This window comes from Electrona antarctica (genome assembly GCF_951216825.1).
Source record: "Electrona antarctica genome assembly, chromosome: 9".
NCBI classification, from domain to species: Eukaryota; Metazoa; Chordata; class Actinopteri; order Myctophiformes; family Myctophidae; genus Electrona; species Electrona antarctica.
Window position 1 is genome coordinate 32,490,428 of NC_136790.1, and position 23,855 is coordinate 32,514,282.

Genomic DNA, 23,855 nt, shown 5'->3' on the forward strand with positions numbered 1-23,855 from the left:
TGGCTCTAGACTCTAGAGAGACTGTGTACCAATTTGTGTGATGTTTGGCCAAAATGTTTTTTTGCACAAAGCGGCCTCCTGGTGGCGCTATAAGAGGCCAATGTGAAAACCAGCAGAGGTTCAGCTGTTGCATTCAGGGAGTGTGTGTACAGAGTACTGCGATCAAGCCAACGGTACCGGAGAGTAGCTGTCCACACTAGACGGACGGACAGACGGACGGACGGACGGAGTGCAAAACATACTCTCTCCCCATGCCTTCGGCCTGGTGGAGACAATAATATGGCCATATACTCCTAATAAAAAGATTAGATGCAATTATCATTATAAATACTATTTAGGTCTATAATATTTTATGTTTTGGTCATTTATTATCTTACAGACATACTTGAGCCAGGGCTTATTATCTGCCCGGTCTCACCCAAACACGGTGGGTTTTCTAGGCAAACGTTGCCTAGAAAACCCCAAAATCCGTACATATTACACTGAAATCCTCCCCATAGACCATGACGGAGGGGCGCCGTCTCTACCGAACTTGAACCACGAGAGACACCACTGAGCGCGTTAAGGTGTACAAGTTGCCGTGTCAAAGTGAGAGTGAGGTCGGGTTGGGAATTATAGTGTATGCATCATAGAAATATTGGCTTGTTAGATTTTCAAAACAAGCCACCACATTTTTAAAACAAGCCCAAAAAACCACAACCCACGACTAGTCACTTTCTCTGTAAAAACGTTTGCTCAAACTAACTTGAGCATAAGAGGTGATGATTGGTTAAAGTAGGGCAAGATTTCAGGATAAGCCGATCAGAGACAGAATTAAGTTGGGCGGGTCTTGCCTTATGGGGCAAACGCACACGGCACACACGGCACGCACGCACACACACACACACACACACACACACACACACACACACACACACACACACACACACATTATAACACATTATTGGAACTGTAACTGGCATCGACAATTGGATTTTCCCAGTGAAATGGACACGTCAATCAGTCATATTCTTGACACGGTTCCGTGAAAGCACCACAGTTCCAAGAATCTAGAACGGAACCAGTTCTAGAACAAAACTTTTTTTGTTGGAAAACTCTGTCTTCTCCTGGGAGCCCGGCCCCGGTCTGCCTACGGCTGCTTCTCAATGGAGAGGCGGTCTCCTTCTCTCTCACAAGCTGTAAATGTAAATATCCATTGGAGCGCGTTGGTGGTATAGTGGTGAGCATAGCTGCCTTCCAAGCAGTTGACCCGGGTTCGATTCCCGGCCAACGCAAGTTCTTTAGTATTATCTTAAACATATGGCAACAATAAATCTGGCGCAAGGCAACTTTATTTGTACATGTCTAGATTATTAATTTTAAGAGCAGCTGTATGACTGCAGTTGGAAGCGACCTGAAAGTAGAGAGATATGTTGACAATGTGTATATATATGCTGTTATTACGCACACACGCACAAACATGCACGCACACACACACACACACACACACACACACACACACACACACACACACACACACACACAGAGAGAGACACACACAGAGACACACGCACGCATGCGCGCACGCGCACACACACATGGGTATCTCATACATACTCTAAAGTCTAAACAAAGAGTTCTCAGGATAGCTAACTGTATGTAACAGCAGGTCGTTATGTTGGTGTCTAGACTGACAGTATCAGTAATCTGCTCTAGCTAAGTGTGCTGTGTGTAGACTATTGGTTTTCAACATGGGGTTCGGGGACTTCACCCCAGGGGTCCAGTGGCCCTCTACAAATGGCTGATAGTTGGGAAACAAATGGAACGTTAAGTTAATGGTCTAACTTTGAGTGTACAAATGGAACCAAATGGGTCCATTTGGTTCTATTTGTACACTCAGTGTGAGCAAAGCTGATTAACCAAGAATGCATGTGAAGACTAGGTAATGGAAATAGAAACACAACTACATTATATTATATTGGCCTCATTAAGTTACTCATCATGGAATTGGAATGTTGCTGAATGTAATAATAGCTAGTATAGCTACTAATGATTGTTATGTCATGGCTCTGTAACAACAGGCTAGCTGTCTATAAGAGGTTGTGTGTGTGTGTGTGTGTGTGTGTGTGTGTGTGTGTGTGTGTGTGTGTGTGTGTGTGTGTGTGTGCGTGCGTGCGTGCGTGCGTGCGTGCGTGCGTGCGTGCGTGCGTGCGTGCGTGCGTGTACGGGTGCGCACGTATGTGTTGTTTGTCCATATCTAATCTCGCAAATCGTTGGAATGAATTTCTTGTGCACACTGCCATTTTTTCCACAATTTTATTTTATTTTACATTTAACTTTCATTTCATAATAGAAGTCAAAGGGGGAATTTGGAGATGAGATGACTAGCAGCTAGCAGTTCACTTGAGTGCGCCTCGTGAGCCTGAAGGCCTTGCTGTCGGTGGGCCTGCCTTTGTTCTCCTCTAAATTTGTTTCCAGGTCACGGTGGCACAGTCGGTAGTGCACTGTTGCCTCACAGCTAGAAGGTCCTGGGTTCAATTCCCACTGGGGATGCTGTGGGTGCTGGGGGCGTGTTCTCTCCGCGTCATCAGTGCCCATACCCGAGGTGGTGTGGGCGAAAGGGCCTTTCTGTGTGGAGTTTGCATGTTATCCCCGTGTCTCCTAGGGTAGGTACCCTCACAAAAACAAAATCCTGGTCTCTAAACTGCCTCCCCCTGGGGCGCCCTGTCCGGTGAAAAGAAGCGGCTTGGACTCCTCATGGAAGGAAGCATGAGGTCAGTCTGTTGCTCACCCCAGGTTGGCAGAGGGACTGTAGAGCCCAGGGTTACATTAGATAATAAAAACTGGGTGGGATAAAAAAAATTGCACATACAGTACGTGGGCCGTTGAGTGAACCAAAACCAACAATCTTCCCTTGTGAATGACACGCATCTGTGCATGCAATAAAGTCACATCGTGCTTTATGAGACAGGGGAACTATGTCCGATAGGGAGCATTTGGCATCATAAATTGTAGGAACTTATTTCCAACAAAGAGGAAGGCAACAGAAAGCCCAAACAAAAAGATAAGGTCATTATCATACTGTGATTTTCGGTGTGATTATTATTATTATTATTATTATAAAATTATTATTATTTATAAAATAAATAAATATATATATATATATATATATATATATATATATATATTTTTTTTTAAATTATTATTATTATTTTACAGTGATTCTCACAACAGAGATCTCCATATTATTATATGGGCATAAAAGGGACACAGACAGACGGGTTGTCGGGTACAATGGGTACATATTGCAATGGGTATATATATGGCTCAGACATATTGATCGGATTGGTGGTTCAACGTAGATGTGAGGGCCGCCGAGTGGCCTTCACATCCATGTAACTACGTTCCTACTTTTATTTTATTTTTATTTCAAAAGATTTTCATAAAGAAAGAAAATCTAAAAAGAAAGAACTTCATACATTTAAAAAAAATCCATGAATAAAAAAATACAACTTTCAAGAAGTAGTGAAAATAGCAGATCTGCTATTTTTCACAAGTTTCACTAGTTTCCAGGGGAGACACCACTGGTGTGGTGTCACACCAGTCACACCACATTTCACTTTTGAGGCTGAAGTTGAAGAAACTAAGAAAGGCCTCTGGTGTAGACAGCAGAGGTTGTGTCAGAGGTTGCGGTGTGTGTTTCCTGTGCTCTCACCTCAGGTCTCAGTGCATTCCCTTCATTTCCTGTCTGTTCTGCTCTGGCTTGAAGCAGCTTGACCTGTCACTGGGGAGCAATTCTACTTGTAAAGACTGAGATAAGCTCCATGTTGAGACGCCTTAACCCTAGAACGAACAGAATTCCGTATCTACTACGATAGCCATAGCAGACATTCTGTAGTTCTTCACAAATTATTTTCATATAATTTCCTTTATCAATCTAAAATAAAAATGTAAGTTGAATCTGTAATGTGGCATAGGTAACACCAATTGGTGTTCCTTGTTTGAGTGACAAGTTAAACATTTTGAAGGCTAACACTGAAGACACTTCAGAAGCACACCAGCAGAGGTTCCTTATTTGAATCCATAGTTAAGTGGTGGAGTCTTTCGAAGACTTACACACCACCTTGTAACATTTGTTTTGAAAGGTACTTAATAAATTAATGTACCTTACTACAAAGGCCCGGTTCTTCCTACAGGCCCATGGCGCTGCTTCGAGCCATTACTCTGTCCCAACTCTGTCTGCCCAGTGTCCCCCCAGAGCCCCCCCAGTGCCTCCCCAGTGCCTCCCCAGTACCTCCCCAGTGTCTCCCCAGTGCCAGTGTCCCGCCAGTGCCTCCACAGAGCCTCCCCAGTGTCCCCACAGTGCCTCCCCAATGGACCCCCAGTGCCTCCACAGTGTCCCCACTGTCCCCCCAGTGCCTCCACAGTGTCTCCTCAATTTTTGGGACAGAGTAAAAGAAAATCCTGCTTGGGGCGCCAGATTGCTCAGGACCGGCCCTGTTACTACCTTGCATGAAATTGTTTGGATCCCTGGCCTTCTGTGTCTAATGTTGGAGTACTTTAATACTTTGAAGGCTAACATACAACAACACTTCAAAAGCACTAGGGAAGTGATATGATTCAAGTTGTGGTAGTGCAGTGTTCAAATCCGGTGTCTCAGTTCAGATTTTCATTTTTGGAGTCCCAGACCTTCTGTAGTTAAATGGTGGAAAACGTTTTGAAGGTTTAACACTTCAAAAGAACAAGAAGAGAACTGTTGCGTGTGGTGGTAGAGTGGCATAGTGCTCAGTCTCTAAACACAGAGCCTGTTTGAGTCCCAGACCTTCCATAATTATAGGCCCTATGGTCTATTTTGAATTGCTAACACGTCAAAGAACACTATAGGTACTAGATGACAGTTTTGACTATGAAGGTCCTGTGGTGTAGTGCTGTCTTGTAGAGTATTGCATGTTTGAATCGCAGGCCTCCTTTCTGTTCATATTTTGAGTGCTATATACAACAGTATTTCAAAGGGACTGGGAGACGTGTTGAACATGAAGTTGTGTTTGTGTAGTGGTCTAGTGCGTGTCTGTCAAAACCAAACAATCAGCATTAGGGGTCTTATCACACTGCATTGGTTAGTTTTAACTCATCAGGGTTTTTTTCATGCAACCCCCCGCCTTCACCTCTAAGGAAATATGTATTTATTTTAATAACATTCAAATTATAGAATACAATCACAGAGTATGATGTATGGAGCAAACTTTTACTATTTATGAATCCCTTTCCTCCATGTTTTGTCAGTAGTGACTAGTGGTTGCACGGTCGATTGACTCGTCCCTCTGAAGTGGTGGCCAGTGCGGTCAGACACGGGTGATTACAGTTTCACACACACAGTTTAGACTCCTGGGTGTTTGTACCAACACACTCAGTGCTGCTCTCACCCACTCATTTCCTCTCCATTAAAGTAATTATGAGATTTCACCACAAATCCATGGTATTGCTTTTTTTTCTTAATGCAGTCAGGACTTCCTTGTGCATTTGGGGAGGGGTTAGTTCAAAATATTGCTTTATTATCATCAAGATTCAAAAAAAGTTTTTATGTGTATTTGATTACCATGTATTTTGTTCAATCTGCTTACTGTACTCTGCATTAAGAGCGTCTGCTAAATACTTCTAAAGAGTTTGCATTGGCCGGGAATCGAACACAGGTCAACTGCTTGGAAGGCAGCTATGCTCACCACTATACCACCAAAGCTATCTTGATTGCTGTACATTTCCATAATTGACAGAGAGAGGGGGAGAGGGAGGAGTCGGGTGAGATAATTTAGGTACTAAAAACCTTCTAGGTGTGATAATATACTGTATGTGTTCCCACAGTGAATTACTTCGCTCATTTCACTTAAATAACCATGGTTACCTTGTAAGTAACCTAATGTTAACAGAATATAGAATATTATATACATACAGAAAAAAGGTCATAGCAACCAATTAATTACGTATAGTACTATCTGCTATGATAGTACTATACTGTGTGGTGGTGAACAATCTAATCTTCAATTTATGCAGTGATTAAATCTACTGTGTGTGCTGTGTTGGTGAGCGTGTGTTTACAGGTTAAGGACAGTTGACCTGGTAGTCAGGTCATTGTTCAGAGCTCTGGTAGCTTGAGGCTATCACTGTCTCTCACTGGTATGCATCAATGTATTGACCATGCCATGTTGAGTCTGGCAGCTCCAGGAACACTTCTGCTTCCAGCATTACACAATTAAATTAAATTCAATTCAATTCAATTCAATTCAATTCAATTCAATTCAATTCAATTCAATTCAATTCAATTCAATTCAATTCAATTCAAGACTTCTCGGTTACTTTTCAGGGATACAGTGTCCCACTGTATCCGTTGTATTTATTATTTAGAGAGTTAATATTTAGTCACAAGCTCTTTTCATTGGTTAATATTTCTAAACCACTCTTCAACATTTTCTTTTTAACACAACAAATATCAGGTCTTGTCTTAGACAGATACATTAGTGTATCAATGTGCATTTTTCCAGAAGTGTGGAGGTGATGTGCGTATACATATATCTAACTGTGCAGGTAATGTGATCATGTATATCTAGTCCACAGTCAAATGAGCAAAGGAGTTGACGTCAATGATGCCTTGACCGATGCTGCAAACTGTACTTGTACTAAGAAAACATAATTCTACATACTAGAAATGTGTGTTTAAAAACCCCATGTTCTAGCAATGGCTATGAATCAGACCTGTACAGTACAGTACAGTAACTGTGCAATTCATAAAGACTCCCTGTTTTATATGAGTGGATTATTCCATGGCAGGAAATGAGTTACACTCTCATGAATCATTCTGCATAAATGTTGGGCAGAAACCTTCTATCTCCATATTTAAACTTTTGAAATATGGGAAAGTAAATGAAATGAAATTAAAGTAGTGAAAATAGTTTTTAGTTTTTAAAAACAACAAATATTTTGAAAATGGCAGCTATGTTCCCCACCCGACAGCTACGATAATACAATAAAATTGTGATGTAGGTGCCCATTCTGCAACCTTGAGTAGTAATAAAGCCACAAAACAAAACCACTCTGACATGGGTTATCATAACAAGAGTGCTTTTGGGCAGGATCATCAGAGCCATTGCCACCACTAAATCATTTGTTTATGTGTGTCAGTGGGCCCCAGCACTTTGTTTCTTCTAAGTGCATCTACACCAGAATAAAACACAGGCTGCAACTTGTCAGAAGCTCATTCGTAACATGAGGATTTTATTGACTCAGCCTTTCTGCCCTGGGTCAATTAGTCAGATGGAAGTGTGTGATATCTTCCATTTGAAAGACCATCACTTTAGGATTCTTGTTTGCTGGTTTACACGTCAATGGGCGGCCTCACAAAAGGAACGGGGGTCTGCTATTAGTTTACTTTTAGTCTTTGTGTCAAACTCAGTTGTGTAAAGTAAGTATATGTGTAAATTTGCACAAGTACTTTTACTTTACTTGAATATAACTTATAACATTATTTTAAGTATAAAATGGGGCTTATTAAGATGTTAATTACGTCTGTAGTCTTAGAGAAATGTACTTTGACCACTTTTCCCGTACCAAATCTCTTACAAGCCCCTAAAGCACAAGTATTTTTGTTCCCCCAGTGAGTGAGTGAGTGAGTGAGTGAGTGAGTGAGTGAGTAATTAAGTAAGTATTTTTACACTGTGGCATTGCTACTTTTACTCAAGTCCAAAATCTGAGTACTTATTCTGCCACTGGTCAAATCCGGCACTCTCGTGAGAGGAGCTGAGCTTTGCAAACATCCCCCCACACCCATCCGCCCCCGCTACAGTTCCTCACTCTGCATGTATTGGCACACTGATAACATTAGTAAGATTATGTAACATTCAAAATGGAGGCTATCTTAATCACGCTGTCCAGCCTGTACTATCTTTCCGTGCATAGAAATGGTATGCAAAGCTTGTAGCTTTAGTCTAGGTCCCTTAAGGCTAAGCCCTATTTAAATTCCGTCGCTCGACAGCGTCGCTTGCCAAAAATAACTTGAGAATAAATAGAATTTCACCTTAAAAGTCTGTTATTTATTTGGCAATGAACACTGTTGTATGACAAAGTATAAATTTGCCCGTAACCACTTAAGCCTTCATTGTACGATGAATTGAGAAAATAACCAATGTACACAGCGCGTTGTGAGGTTGTGATCTGCTTTATCCACAATTCTGGAACATCTATATACATTTGAGCGGAAGCGCACAAAAATGTGCGCCAGTTCAGATCGCCAAGTCATATAGACGTAGGCGAAACTGCCGTTCCCGAGTGTGCTTTCTGGTCCTCAATACTTCCCCTCTGCATTCAACCAGTTCTATCTCCACACGCGACGGTGACATTGATCTGTGCTCTGCCACCAACGTAAATCTTTTCACCACTTTCTATGTGCTTGCATTCTTTTATTCACTTTAATTTCACCAATATTACCCCCTCCCCCTAGTATAGCACGTGCCCTCTCCCCCTAGCATCGCGCCTGCTTCCGTTTCTGAAAGCCGCCATTACTCACTTCGTCCGTGTAATTTCTCTTCAGAAGTCTTTATATTGTAATCTCGACACAGCATAACATCAGAAATTATCCCAGAATGTCCGCGTTCTGTTCAATCAACACAGATGCCGCCTAGATTCTGAGAAAACAGCTTTTTAAAACGGCCCAAACTGGACTCCTGTGTTTCCTTCTTGGCTACGGACGATCACGTGGCGCGCGGCGACGCAGTGCAAGGCATGCTGGGTTACAGTTGCATGATTGCAAGGCGAGTTTATATATATTTATTTATATTATTTATGTTTTGCTTTTTTTTTTAATGCGTGCCGCTAGATATGAGTGTGCCGAAGGCGCGTGAACCCCTAGTTTTGTTAAAACAATTCTTACACTTTTTAGTCATTAGAAATTTGTAGATGTTTTTGTTTGACATTTTTAGGCAATGTTTGCCTAAGAATGATAATGAACAAGCCCAAAATAGGGAGGCCAGGTTGAACGTGGTTAAAGTGATGGGAGCAGCAGCCTGAGCTGAACAGTTGGAGGTAGTGGGGTGGGGGCAGCTTTTAGGCACAGCCATCTGTCTTTGTACAACATTCCAAACAGAAGGATGATCAATAGTGACGATCAGGTAGTAGCAGATGACCTCGTCAATACAGACAAATGACACGCCATCTACCACAATACTGTGGCTTCTGGGCGCGTCTGTGTGAAGGGTCGTTCTGCAAATATATGGCCATGAACAAAATCATTAACCCTAAATAATAGATTGAATTCTAATTCAATAGTATGTACCTACACTACTGCAGATAGATTGTTTTATGTATACACATTCAAGAAATTGTACGCGTCTATGTACTGTACATTTATATTTCAATTATACCTGTTTTTATTTATGCTTGTTAACAGGGTAAGTTATTTTATAATTGTTGTTAAAATAATTGTTAAATAGCTCTGTATTTCGATTGCTATAGTGTTCAACTCCCAGCTCCAAGGTTGGGTTGGATTTGTGAAGATGTCAATGCTGAATGATTTTTAGTAGTGCTCAGGAGGGTCAAAAATGAGTACTATAGACAAATAACTGTTTAAGTCCACACTAATTTTCCATAATGTATAAATGATGGATATGGGGTCCGGGCAACTAGGCCTTTTCGTGGAGGCGTCAGAATACATTTTGGACTTAGACTGTTATTCGTCTATAATAAAATGCTAGTATGTTGAGCATCTGGATCAGTTGACTAAGGGGACTATTCTATGGTGATCTTTTGGCTTTTGATGGTTGTGTAATGATAGGATTCAGGGTCATTCATTTTAGGTACTCTATCTTCCCTATCAACCCCCCCTCATACACCCACGCACGCACGCACGCACGCACGCACGCACGCACGCACGGACGCACGCACGCACGCACGCACGCACGCACGCACGAACGCACGCACGCGTCTTATGTTTTTGACTGTAGAAGCAACTGGGTTATTTCTATTGTATTTTAATTAATTTATGTAATTAATGTTTTTTTTTTTTAAGTACACAATTAAGGCATGTGCAGAAACACCCGCCCCATACATCCACATAATTCACCTACTCTGCACTAGTCATCGCTCTGGTATCTGATGGGTGACAGATCCAAACAACAGGATGGACAGAGAACCTGTCTGGATGGGGAAAAACACAAGTCAGTTATTGTCAGAAAAGGCTGTGCAATCTACAGAGGGAGCGGCTAAAATCACATAGCACAGTGGGGTGAGAGCGAGAGAACGAGAGCGAGTCAGTTATCGTTCCGTTCCTCACAAATGTATTTTTGAGAAACATACTCTGCCTAACAAAAGTGACACTAGGCCAAAATGTGCTTTTCACGGCCCACAAAGCACAAAACGGCACAGTCTTCCGCCAGTGGCTGTCAGCTGCCCCAACTGAGCACAATGGGCTGTCAGCTGCCCCAACTGAGCACAATGGGCTGTCAGCTGCCCCAACTGAGCACAATGGCTGTCAGCTGCCCCAAGTGAGCTCAATGGGCATATTTTGAGCATAGTTACGAATGATGATGATCATGATTAATTAATTATTCATCTGTGATTAATCTGATAAAAAAGTGCACTCACGCACGCACGCACGCACGCACGCACGCACGCACATTCACGCACGCACGCACGCACACACACACACACACACGCACGCACACACACACACACACACACACACACACACACACACACACACACACACTCACACACACACACACACACACACACACACACACACACACACACACACACACACACACACACACATAGACAGACAGTGACGAGCTGGTGACCCTGGTCATCATTCCGAGCCTTGGGTTAATATTGATTTGTTTGTTATTGACTGCATCTCTTACATATTACCAGTGGCTCTCTGTCGTAGGACTGACGTCAGCAGGAGAGGTTGTGATACTGTGATGATGTGGTCAACAAGGTCACAAAGGAAATTGATTGTCCACTTGGCTGACTCGTCAGTTGAGAGACAAAAGGAATTTCCTGAATTAAGTTGATACTGTGCTACGCCGTGAGAATATTTTCCAGTATGCAGTATGTCATCTTAAGATTGTGTTGCTGTTGGGCAGAAACAGCAAATCTCCATGTTTTTCTCTTAAATTCACATCATACACAAGAGTGTCCCACAAAAGTATAGAAAATATCAGATCTACAAGCTCACAACACGTCACATCGCATTTTGTCTTCTACCCGACAGCAACTATTTCATGTGATGTCTTTTGGAGACTGCATGTATCGGAAGCTTTTGTGTAGGCAATTATTGTCGCTTGACGTTTCACACTAAACTGTGAGTTTAATGCTAATCTCAGTGAGAAGCCAGAATACCACAGAGAATAACAGAATGATTGAATCTGACAAGAGTATAAACAAGGAAACAAATGAAGACTTGAAATCTTTCTTCTGTAACCCCTAAACTGGAAAGACAGTACCCCATACTAACTTTACTGTGTTCTAGCTCATTGGTTCTCAAAGTGGGGTCCAGGGACCCCCAGGGGTCCTTGAGGGGGCTCCAGGATCACCAAAAGGACTTAACTCATTCACTGCCAAAAATGTCTTTAATGCTATCTACAGTATTAGCTCACAAGTGTTTTTCAAAAAAAGTTTGGGAAATTTGGAATAATTTGTTTTAACATTTTAACATGTTTTAACATAGCCTACATTTTCTCTCCAGGGGTTCCCTGGAACAAAGTATTTCCGCACGCACGCACGCACGCATGCACGGAATCAATGCAAGCAAACTCCTCAAACCCTCAAGCTAGCACTGTGGTGATTCTGTCCTTGCTGTACTCTGTAGACATGGCTGCAGTCAGTGTAAAACAGATATTTATTTTTAGTAGCTCACAGGAAGCAGGACTTATCAAGGTTTGCTCTCTGAACCCTGCAGTTTCCTGTCTCTGAGAATGTGCCATTGTGTTAAAGGTTAATGTTGCCAACCTTACATCACAATTACTCTGCAGCCACAGCAGCCTGAGCAAAGTGGCTCTGATCTGATGCTGATGGTGAAGGAGTCCGTATCACATCCATTCTGTTTTCTTATCAGCGCTGACTCAGGTTACTGGGTTCAGTGGCTGAGTTTCCTCTGGCTCCTCTACATTATGCCCATGCTGCCTCAGCGTCATGTGTTTGACTGTGTGTGACTGTGTGTGTGTGTGTGTGTGTGTGTGTGTGTGTGTGTGTGTGTGTGTGTGTGTGTGTGTGTGTGTGTGTGTGTGTGTGTGTGTGTGTGTGTGTGTGTGTGTGACTGTGTGCGTGCGTGCGTGCGTGCGTGCGTGTGTGACTGTGTGCGTGCGTGCGTGCGTGCGTGCGTGCGTGCGTGCGTGCGTGCGCGTACAGTACATGCGTGTGCGCGTGCATGCGTGTGTGTTTAGTTCGTTCTGGTGTCAGAGGATTATATTTCTTCCTCAGTCAGTAGTGATCGTTATAATTTTGTTGATTATTAGGTCAAGTGTGCAGGTCCATACTGATTGACTGTTTGCCTTTGTGTGTTAATGTCTCTAATTTGTAAATAGAGAGAGGCAACAGTGAGTTTTGTATTGCAAAATGAATAACATACAACTATATGTGTATTGTGTAATACATTGAATAAAATAAATAAATAAGAAATGATCATGGAACACAGAGAAAGCCAAATATAAATTGGAAACATTGGGTTAAACTATTTATAGCACATTTCTAAATCAGCATTACAAAATAAAAGAACAATGTCCTAGAATACAATTAAAGGAATAAGGAAGTCTATTCTCATTTAGCCGTTAGACAGGTTGTGCCAACTGAAATGTGCAGCCAGCATTTGGCAGATAAAAATAGCTGGCTACCACCACTGTACCAACAGAGGGAAGTAGTTTGTTTTCAAATGATAGGGACAGGGAGCAGGACTGTGTATAAGGAAAAAGGATGTTGCCCAGAACGAACCCCTGAGGTGCACCGCAAGTGATCAGTGATGATAGGTTATCTAATATCACAATGCTAATGAGAAAACTGGGAGCTGGAGCTGTTTAGCATGATCTAGCTTTGTAAAAAAACAAAACGCTTTGTTTTTTAGGTAGTCTGTGAAAGGCCTGCAGTACTATTCACAGTGCAATCTGAACATGTACAATTAAAATTATGATAGATAGAAGTTATTCTTAAAAAAAAGATTTCACAGTATGCAAATATTTCATGTGATGCGAGAGTGCCGACTAGCCAACACCAACCCAGGACTCCTGGAGGATGGCTGCCTTCCACACCTGCCTAGCATCAGGGTCTTGAGCTCTGTAATGTTGCCAGCTCCGCTAGTACCGCTACTACGCCGCAGTGTGTCTACGCAGGTGGTGCACCTCCTCCTCCTTCTAGATGCAACTTGCGTTGTCTCCCACAGTGTCTGTGTGCTCGCTACCAGTTCCGGGTGCCTGACACAGTGCCCTCTAGCCTCATCCTTCTCTGCCTGACCTTGTCTGTGACCCGTGGGAGGCCTCCATAGAGGTCCACATTTGTGTGATGCGGTTCGCCCCTGTGACACCTAGTGCCATTCGTATCATTCCTGTGTGGACTCCAGGGCCTATTCTAGGTTGTACTGTGAGCGTCCATGCCTCAGCTCTAGTGTATATAGTACTGATTACACAGCCGCCTCTTGAGATCATCTCCCATGTTAGATTTCCACACCCTCCTCATCCCATACAAGGCAGGCATTCCAGGCAAGTGCCCTCCGGCCTCCGGACATTCAGATCCTGTTCTTCGAAGGAAGTCCAGGCACCAAGATAATAAAACACAGCATACAGTATTGGTCTCTGAAAGGCAACCACCGTTCAAGACCCGTCCCATGTACAAATGAAAACAACACATTACTATAACAATACCTGGGTGGAAGAGTTCTTCCAGTAAGTTTTTCCTGGAAGCTGCTTCAGCCAAAGATTTGTTTCCTCAGGAAGAGCAGGAGCGTCTCAGTGGATGACCACCAAGCTTCCTGTCAGAAAGGAAGTGCTCTGAAATATGTGACATAGAGAAGAGACTTACTAATGTGGGGTGGAGAGACACCTTGTGTATATCTATCAGCTCTAGATTCATAATGTGCGGAATATTAGGGAATGGTAGTTTTAATTGATGGAAGAAAGGACTTTGACACAATGAACTATTTCCTGATACTCAAAATCACACACATAATAATTATGTTGATACACATGAAGGGTTGAAGTCACATTGAACATGAAAAGGTAATATTTTCTCATTAATTCCCTGATGAAGGCAAGTCTGAGAAATAGCTATACTTCTGGTTGAAACATAATAGTTGCATAAGAATTGCCTCATTGTTGATCTATACTTATGTGTACCACAGTCATTCAACAAAGTATAAAATATATAAAGATGAAACTTTGAGATACATGGTTTCAGTCCAATAGGGATGATATACTGTATTTGGTTTGTTAGAAGAATCGTATGTTATAACAACATATGCTATATGAAAAACTGAGCAATGAAAAGTACAAGAGCTTGTGACTAAATTATTACTACATTAGATACATTAGATTACATTTACCATACAAGTTTAGATACAAGGTTTCCACCCGATAGCAACAACATGGATAAATGTCTGTAGTAGTACCAAATACAATGTAAAGTGTTTTTGTATGACTTTGTTGTTGTGTGATGTTCAAATGAGTAAGGTTTGAGAGGAAAATCAGAGCCTGTTGGTGACAATGATATGTCATGTGGACAGCAGATGAGAATTTTGGCTGCCATCCAACAGCAGAGTAGACTGATAACAGCGGTTCTCAAACAATGGGTCATGCAACCGTTTTGATTGGTTATGAGTACGCTAATATATCGCTTCTTATGTTTCTATATAATTATTATTATTATTATTATTATTTTGAATGGTAAATTCATAATGTTTTTGTAAGTTTGGGTCCTGAGGAGACATCACATGTATCTTTTGGGTCTGCCACTCGAGGGATCATTCTGCTCTTTATTCTCTGGTGTCACACAGTAGCTGTGGGCCTGTGGCCTGCATTTTACCAACTTCCTTCTTGATGTTGCCAGATTTTGAGAGAGAAACAAGCCACCAGGTCTACGGAAATAAGGCCAGAAGAAGTGACTAGGCCGCATGATCACCCACACACGGCAAATTGAGATGGGGGTCCACGGATAAATACATATTACTTTTGGGGGTCCTTGACATGAAAATGTTTGAGAACTACTCGTTTAAACAACAATAGGAAGGAAGCCTGAATAAGAAACAAGCCCCGCCCTCAAAAAAACAAAATCAGAAAAACAGTTGTTTTTAATAAGCAGACACAGCAACAATGTTCCTGATTCCCAGCTCTGCTCTGTGTCCGAACAGACCTCTGCGACAGTACACATCATATGCAAGGGGGGGGGGGGGGGGGATAGACAGAGAATAATATTGTGCACTCGTCCAGCATTAAGTAAGTCAACAAGTATGCTTTCTCGGAGTCCAAACAGTCCACAAGGCGTCTACTGTTTCTCTAGTGCGAGGCAGAGCCACCTTCCTGTTCCCGTCACACACAGGATCTCACCCTTTTTTAACCTCTCTCTTTGCATTTCGAGTGCCAAACTTCAGAATGAGGTGTTCTCAAACTCCGCGGGACCCATATCCTACTATAAATGCGTCACGTCTCTGTGTGCGTGCGTGTGTGCGTGTGCGTGTGTGTGTGCGTGCGTGTGTGTGTGTGTATGGTTGTAATGCACGTAACTCGAGAACCGTTTTACCCACCAACTTCACATTCGACACACACGTTCCACACACCCACAGGGAGTGCAGTGCCAGGTATCGAGTCGGCCGGGCCCACGGTTCTTCAGAACCACCACAAAAGGCTCTGGTCAGGCTCTGCCAGTGGGCCTAATGAGGCCAACTCCTTTCACCTGTGCAATTTCCAGCCTCTGCCTCAGCCAATTGAGGCTCAACCAATCATGCTCTGCCAGTGGACCCAATTGATTGCCATGTACACTTTTCAGTTTGCAGTCTTCACACACAGGCACACAGGCACATACACAGATCTCCACGTGGGACACCGGCTGACAGTTAAAACGGGTGCTATGGCAATGTATTCTTCACTTGCACAATGTAGGAGGCGGGACTCCTGTTGGGATATCACCCAAGTGTTTTCTTCCTGTCCATCGGGAGTGCATGTAAGTCAGTCATTTTCTACGGATAATTATAGTATTTTCTCGTCACTTGTAAAAAAAAATATTCGTATGGTTCATTAATTTACCATTTGTTTTTATCGTAATGAATGGTAAATTAATTAACCATATGAATACAAGTTTTTTTTAAGCGTAATTTCAAAAATTACAAGTGACGAGAAAATACTATAATTGTCCGTAGAAAATGACTGACTTACATGCACTCCCGATGGACAGGAAGAAAACACTTGGGTGATATCCCAACAAGAAGTCCCCCTTAGTCCCGCCTCCTACATTGTGCAAGTGAAGAATATCATTAGGTTCCCAAGTTGCATCGTCCCCAAGTAGGCCGGTGGCCGACTGTGATGGGCACGTACAGGTCTAGTCCTACTATAAATGCGCCACGTCTCTGTGTGCGTGCGTGTGTGCGTGTACGGTTGTAATGCACGTAACTCGAGAACTGACCCACCGACTTCACATTCGACACACGCGCTCCACACCCCCACAGGAAGTGCAGTGCCAGGTATCGAGTCGGTCGGACCCACGGTTCTCCAGAACCACCACAAAAGGCCCTGGTCAGGCTCTGCCAGTGGGCCTAATGAGGCCAACTCCTCTCACCTGTGCAATTTCCAGCCTCTGCCTCAGCCAATTGATTGCCATGGCAACCCCACACCTGCCAATTGATTCCTTAACCAGTCCACTTTTCACAGTGAGTCAGTTTGCCCTCTTCAGACACAGGCAGACAGGCAGATACAACAGAGATCTCCATGTGGGACACAGACAGACAGTTAAAACGGGTGCTATGACAAGTTGACAACAGGTATTATTACGTTCCAAAGTTGCATCGTTCTCAAGTAGGCCAGTGGCCGACGGGAACGTACATGTCTAGTGAGTGAAAATATTCGATCTACTGGTAATAAGCTCACAACGCATCGCGATTGATTTTCATGGCAAATGCTCAAACCATCAAGGCCACTCAAAGGTACCAAGGCCAATGTTGGTCATGTTGGGCAGCCATGTTGTTCTGCCTAGGCGTTTGTGCCTCCTTTAAAGCCTACTACAGCATGTCCATGGCCATATTAAGTAATGTAGTATATGACTAGTCCCCATGTGGTAAAGGTGCAGCTACATTGTTATACGGTCTTGTGTTGGTTTTCAGCATTGGCAGTTGACACTGGGAGAAAAACTAAAGTACACACATTTGCTTTCATTCTATTTTTTCAGTCATTTATATGCAGGACATTTATGTTTTCTATTATATGTCCCTAACAGAGAGTTATTGGGGGGATGAGGGGACTTTAAAAGCTTGCTAATTGCTTCCAGAAGCAGCTTGGTTCCTGCGTTCAGGCTTGTGTTTCTGCTGTAACAGTGAACACAACGGGTGATGATGTCACTCTGGTCCACATTAGGCAGTGGTTACATCCACTGTTAGGCAGAAACCTCTTATGTCCATATTTAACCTTTTTGTACTTTTTTCCCTGTAAATTGACTGCCCTACTTTGTCATTCTACAGCATTACACAAAACAAGTATCAAAAATAACCCATCTAAAAGCTCAAAACGCGTTGCATGATCTCGCATCGCAATCTTTCAGAATTTGAATCCTGAAAAGTAACTTTATTGGACATATGAGTTTTCCACCCGTGTGGTGGAAAGTAATAAAGTACATTCACTTGCGTACTGTGCTTGAACTATTTTGAGGTACCTTTACTTTAACTGAGTATTTCCAACGTGTTTTGTGAACTTTTTATTTATACAGGCCTTTTACTGACTGGCTTGAGGTGAGGGGGAGGGAGGGGGAGATTGAAAATAGCCTGCCTGCCTCGGTTCACATTGTGCTAAATCTACACAAAGGCCTAAATGAAAGCTCTGGCATGGGACCTATCTCTGTTTTCTCTTTACTTAAGTAAAAGTATCAATACTGCAATGTAGAAATACTCCGTTACAAGAAAAAGTTCAGAATTAAAAATGTACTTGAGTAAAAGTACAAAGGTATTGGCATCAAAATGTACTTAAAGTACTCATTGTTCAGAATGTCCCATTTCACAAGTTCAAAATGCAAACAAAATCTTTTGAAAATAGTGAGCTTGTAGATCTGCTATTTTCAAATGGCCGAAATGTATATACATATAGGGCTGTTAGTGTGTTTTGTAATAATAATAGAAATCTACGTAGTAGGTTTTTTACTTTTACGTACGAGTATTCGTAAAAGTACTGGAATTTTTTCTTATAAAACTCCAGTAAAGTAAAAGTACCTCAAAATTGTACTTAAGTACAGTACTTAAGTAAATGTAATTAGTTACAGTTTACACCACTGGTTGACAATCACTGTGCATATAGCCTGGGACATGGAACCAGGCCTAGAGGGGAACCACAGGAACTCCAGTGTGTCTCCCTCTAACCTCAAACTATGCACACCCTGCATGGGAGTAGTCTGGAGTCCAGACTACTCCCATGCAGGGTTAGACTCTGGACTACTGGACTGTTCCTCTTCAGCACTGTTGATTTTGAGTATAGTTTTTAGTCATGGTCTTTTGAATAACATTTCATTTCGTTTTAGTCATATTTTATGTTTTAGTCTATAGTTTTAGCCGAAATATCATAAGATTTTAGTCGACTAAATCTACAGTTGATTTTGCCGACAAAATTAATCTATTTTGGCGGGCCTCGATGGTGTTGTAATGGCACATTTTACACGTTGCATGCTGAAAATAGCCAATCAGACAAGCTGTGAGGTTGTAGATCTGCTATTTTCAGCATGCAACCAAGCGTAAAATGACTTCTATTTTAGTTCTACTCGATCTCTTCTCCACTAGTCCCTACCATTTAGTCTAGTTTGTATTTTTTGACGAAATTTTGTCTTAGTTTTTAGCTTTGTTTGTGTTTTTGTCGACGAAATCAACACTGCTCTTCAGTCTTCAGTGTGTGTCCCTAAACCTCAAACCGTGCACTCACTGCATGGGAGTAGTCTGGCTGCAGGAAGAGAGCCTGTTCCTCTTGGCTGCTGGAGCACAGATAATTGGAGCCAGGTTTAGTGGGAGTTTTGGTATTCAATGTCTCAGTCCAAGTTGTGATCTGTCACAACTCAAGAGGCCGTGCAGACGAGACACCCTCACAAGGTGACATATCCTCACGGTCGGGCAGAAACCTTGTATGTCCAAGACCAAAAGCGTTACTTTTTGGGAAATGGAAAAAACAATATCTGTGTTCCAATGGACCCAAAGTAGTTATTATTCAGTTATAAGCACTTGTTAATAGCCTTTCAAATGTATTATTACTATGTTAATTTACGGGGGGAGAAAATGAAACAGATACAAGGTTTGTGCCTGACAGTGCCATTATTCACCCAGTGGTTGATGAGTTCCCTGTGGGACCTGCACACATGGATTATGGTGTTGATGGTAAACACATGATGTCACATGATGCCATTCATGTCTATAATGTCTGCTGGGGGACAGCAGAAACAGCTTCATTGTGTTTATGTGTACACAGGGTTAAATGGATCACACATGAGTTTGGGGTTTTACACGTTGAATCTTTGTTTACAGATGGGCGGTGGAGCAGTGATTTAGAGGAAGATGATCCTCTTGTGGGGTCACTGGTTGCAATGTCTGATCTCACTGGATTAGACTGCTCTAAAGCACCGAACGCCCGGACAAAAGCACCCGCACGGGCACTTTATTGCGTGTGCAGGTTTGTGCACGACTGTTCTCGCCAATGCTGGCCAAACCGAGACATCTGGTCACACTATATTCAAGAGGTATATTCATGAGTTATTACTTATATGAGATTCTATGAGAATTCTATGAGAATAATAATTTAAAAATAAGCCTGCCCAGAGCGTAAAAAACATTCTTCCCATGCGCGAGCACAGCGTCATTGCCCGGCCAATGATAATGGCTACACTCATTAACATGAAGCAGAACGATGTGTTGTGAGCTTGTAGATGGACTGTTTTCAGACACTGATTTAAACAGACCATAACTATGGAAAATACAGAACATTGACAAAGACATTATAGCCTAGTTGGTATGGATGTGAAATTAATGAAGATTGAGCAACTGCATGGCATTTTTCTCCACTAAATGTGTTGACCTTTTGTAGACAAGCTGTCAGACAAACACAGACTTTCGTCGACACTGGTGGATGGCTGATAAATTCATTGGTCTGACTTACAACGAACATACAACATACTGAACATACAACTCCACTATGAATATACCGAATATGATGTTGCGGCCGATAGTGGGGCATAGATAGAAGGACCATCACCTTGGACAAGCTGCTCTGCTTGGCCAATTCAGTTCTGCTCGGCCAGAAACATTGCTCTGACCAGCACCTTAAACGTGGCCTCAATGCAGTCGCCTTTTGATAATTTTTCATAGTTTTTTCCTTCTATTTTGTTTTTCTTCTTAAATGTGTAACATTAAAAATAATAAGAGTAGTATGGTAAATTCGGTCGGGTGGAAATGTCCAAAACGGTTACTTTTCAATTCCAAAATCGTGTCGCAATGCAACGCGTTTTGAGATTGCAGAGATATTTTTGTGCGACACTGTAGTGTAGTATGACAAAGTAGGGCATTAATTTACAAAACAAAAACGTTGAAATATGGACATGTGACAGCAAGAACCTCTTGTGCATCATTTGCTTTTTGAAGAGGCTTATGCTGCAGTCTGGTTTGATTGTTCTTTCAAAACAACTCTTTCATAACTACACACTGGACGGCTGTATTTATATGCTCTCACAGTTAGTGTACATTAATGCTCATGGCCTTATTTTGTTTGTTTCACAGTTGTTACAGGCCTGGTTTTACTGACTGCAGTAAAACTACATCTCTGGGATTGTAAACCACCCTAATCTGATGAAAAACATCCATGTCTTTCATCGTCACTTTTTCCAGAACAGACAAACTGGGACTAAAAGCTGCTCAGTTTGGCTATTTGATCAGCCTTCTGGCAAGGTGTGTGGAAAACATTCCTGTGTTGTTATTTCACTGTCCAGAGAAGCATGTGTATATATTTGTGAAGTTGCAGGTTTTATTAGTCACATTCTTTTTGTCATCTCTGATCGTAATCGCACAGCGTTTGGCGAGCTAGCTGCTGTAAATCTCTCCCATGAGATGCCAACATTGTCAAAAGGAGGCCATCCATTTTCAGAGGAGGAAAAACATGAGCAAGAGAACTTCTTGCTTATCACTCTATATATCGTCAGAAACCTTGTATCTGTGTGTGTGTGCGTGTGTGTGTGTGTGTGTGTGTGTGTGTGTGCGTGCGTGCGTGCGTGCGTGCGTGCGTGCGTGCGTGCGTGCGTGCGTGCGTGCGTGCGTGCGTGCGTGCGTGCGTGCGTGCGTGCGTGCGTGCGTGCGTGTGAAAGAGAATGTAATGCACACTGTAAAGATCTTTAGATAAAGGTGGTATATAAATGCACCATTTACCATTCAATCAGAGTTTGTGACTAAATGCTAGGATCCATGGGAACACAGGTTCAATTCTTCCATTTCCTGAAAAATAACAGTTTTGGACATACAAGGATTCCACGCGACGGTGACAATGTGATATCAACATGTGCACAAGTAGCCTTGGATCAAGACGGTCAACGTGGCTTGTATCAAGGCTAGTGTGCCAGAGACCTTCTGGCTTATCATCTTACTCTGTATACTGTCATAATGAGCGGAAACACATACTTGACCTCAATGCAGGCCGTTTGGGTTATAATTAGACCTACTGTCTTGGTGTAGTCTCACTGCTCTCCCCATCCTCTGAGTTTGACAACACATTGGTGAACAAATGAATAATGCATGCTTTCTCATACTCCGTGGTGGAAGTAGTACTATTTACTTACGTAAAAGTAGCAATACCACAATGTAGAAATATATATAATATAATTCCTGTATTCATTTTTTTTTAGTTTATGTATGTTTTGTAACAATAATCTAGATTGTCAAAGTAACTAAATCTGTCATGCTGTCATATGATTGTATAGGTGAGTATAATGTGATTTTTTTTTCTCTCAGAGATGTAGTGGCGTACAAGTATAAAGATTTGAACATTGAAAATGCTCAAGTAATGAATACATTAATTTAGTAAATGTACTTAGTTGTACTGTAGTTAGTTACTTTACACCACTGATACCATTCAATAAGAGTTTGTGACTAAATGCTATCTATGTGTGTGTGTGCTTGTGCTTGTGTGTGTGTTTGTGCGTGCGTGCTTGTGTGTGTTTGTGCGTGCGTGCGTGTGCGTGTGTGTCGACAGGTTGCAGGAAAGGAGTACACGCTGTGGGATGACTTCCTGGTTGAGGGCAGATGTGAAGGTCAACAGGAAATGACCTTGGAAGAACTAGTCAAGTATATCAAGGTACCCGGTCACTCCTCAGAGCCAGGATTAACTCTCATTTTTTCAAGACTTTTTGTAAAATAGCATATTCACAAGCTTGTTGTTGAGCTTGTAAATCTGCTATTGTCATAAAGCCATTGTATATAGGTTTAAAGTGGTTAAACCTCAAAGACCCCTGGGGGTTCCTGGACCCCACTTTGAGTTTGGGAAGCACTGCATTAGAGTTGCTTAACTCTAATGCTCTCCCTCTCCCTCTCCCTCTCCCTCTCCCTCTCCCTCTCCCTCTCCCTCTCCCTCTCCCTCTCCCTCTCCCTCTCCCTCTCCCTCTCCCTCTGTTCCTCTCTCTCTCGCTCCCTTTGTCTGTTGTGTAAATGCAACAATAATACAAACAAGCGTTGGTGGTATAGTGGTGAGCATAGCTGCCTTCCAAGCAGTTGACCCGGGTTCGATTCCCGGCCAATGCAGATACTTTAGTAGTCCCTTACACCTCTCTCTCACACAGAATAGATGTATAAAATCAATCTAGGTCCATAGTTCTGCATTTTCAGTCAAGTGATTTTATTCAGGCTCTGAAAGCGATCCTAATGTTGACAAAGCTGTTTAGCAGACCTGGTTTTGAACATGTGTTGGCTATCCGTATGTCTGTCTGTGCATTTTGAGTTAATCAGTTAAACCCATGTTCGTATTTAACTGGTGTCCCCCAGGGATCTCTTCTTTCCCTCTACTACACTAAATATCTTCGGGATATCGGAATATAAGTTGTGAAAATAGCTCATCTACAAGCTTGTAGCTTGTACAGCTTGTAATTCGCTAATTTCACTACTTTTGCTTAACTATTTCGGAAATATGCCCACTTGGCATATGCCCGCTATGGTGGATGCCACCCTTGTTTCCACCCGACAGCTAACCATATATGCATTTTGATTAATTTAATGCATAGGACCACAATGGAAACAAGCCCCCAGGGTTTATTGTGTTATCCTTTTCCTTTTAGCATTATTACCACGGTACTTTTTGAATATTTTTAATAAAGTATTCAATCAATCAAAGCTGCTCTGTGTCTTTGTTGTTTTGCAGGACAGGTCCAGCCTGGAGGTGAGCGCTCTGTTTTGTGGCAGTGCTCTCTTGTACGACGTCCACTCTGGTCATCAAGACAGGCTGCAGCTGAGGTTGGTCCCATCCATCAAATGTATTTATTTATTTTCTATTGATAAATGCATATACATGACCATATATTTATTTGTACATATCTGTCAAAAGGATGAAACAAAAAAACAGCCAGAGAGCTTATTGCTATTGTGGTCCTATGAGTACAGATGTGAGTATGTGTACTGGGTACTGTAAAAGGAACCTGTTACAACT

At 42.2% G+C, this 23,855-nt stretch overlaps 1 protein-coding gene across 1 annotated transcript in view; it reads left to right on the forward strand.

Moving 5' to 3' along the window:
* The window catches only part of uba7 (ubiquitin-like modifier activating enzyme 7), a gene marked incomplete at its 5' end in the record, with an annotated part of 89,162 nt that overhangs the window by 60,596 nt on the left and 4,711 nt on the right, over positions 1 to 23,855 (forward strand). The window contains 2 exons of the mRNA XM_079510647.1: positions 22,413 to 22,514; positions 23,571 to 23,662. Of these exons, the coding sequence (XP_079366773.1) occupies positions 22,413 to 22,514; positions 23,571 to 23,662 (194 nt within the window). The remainder of the gene's footprint in view (positions 1 to 22,412; positions 22,515 to 23,570; positions 23,663 to 23,855) is intronic.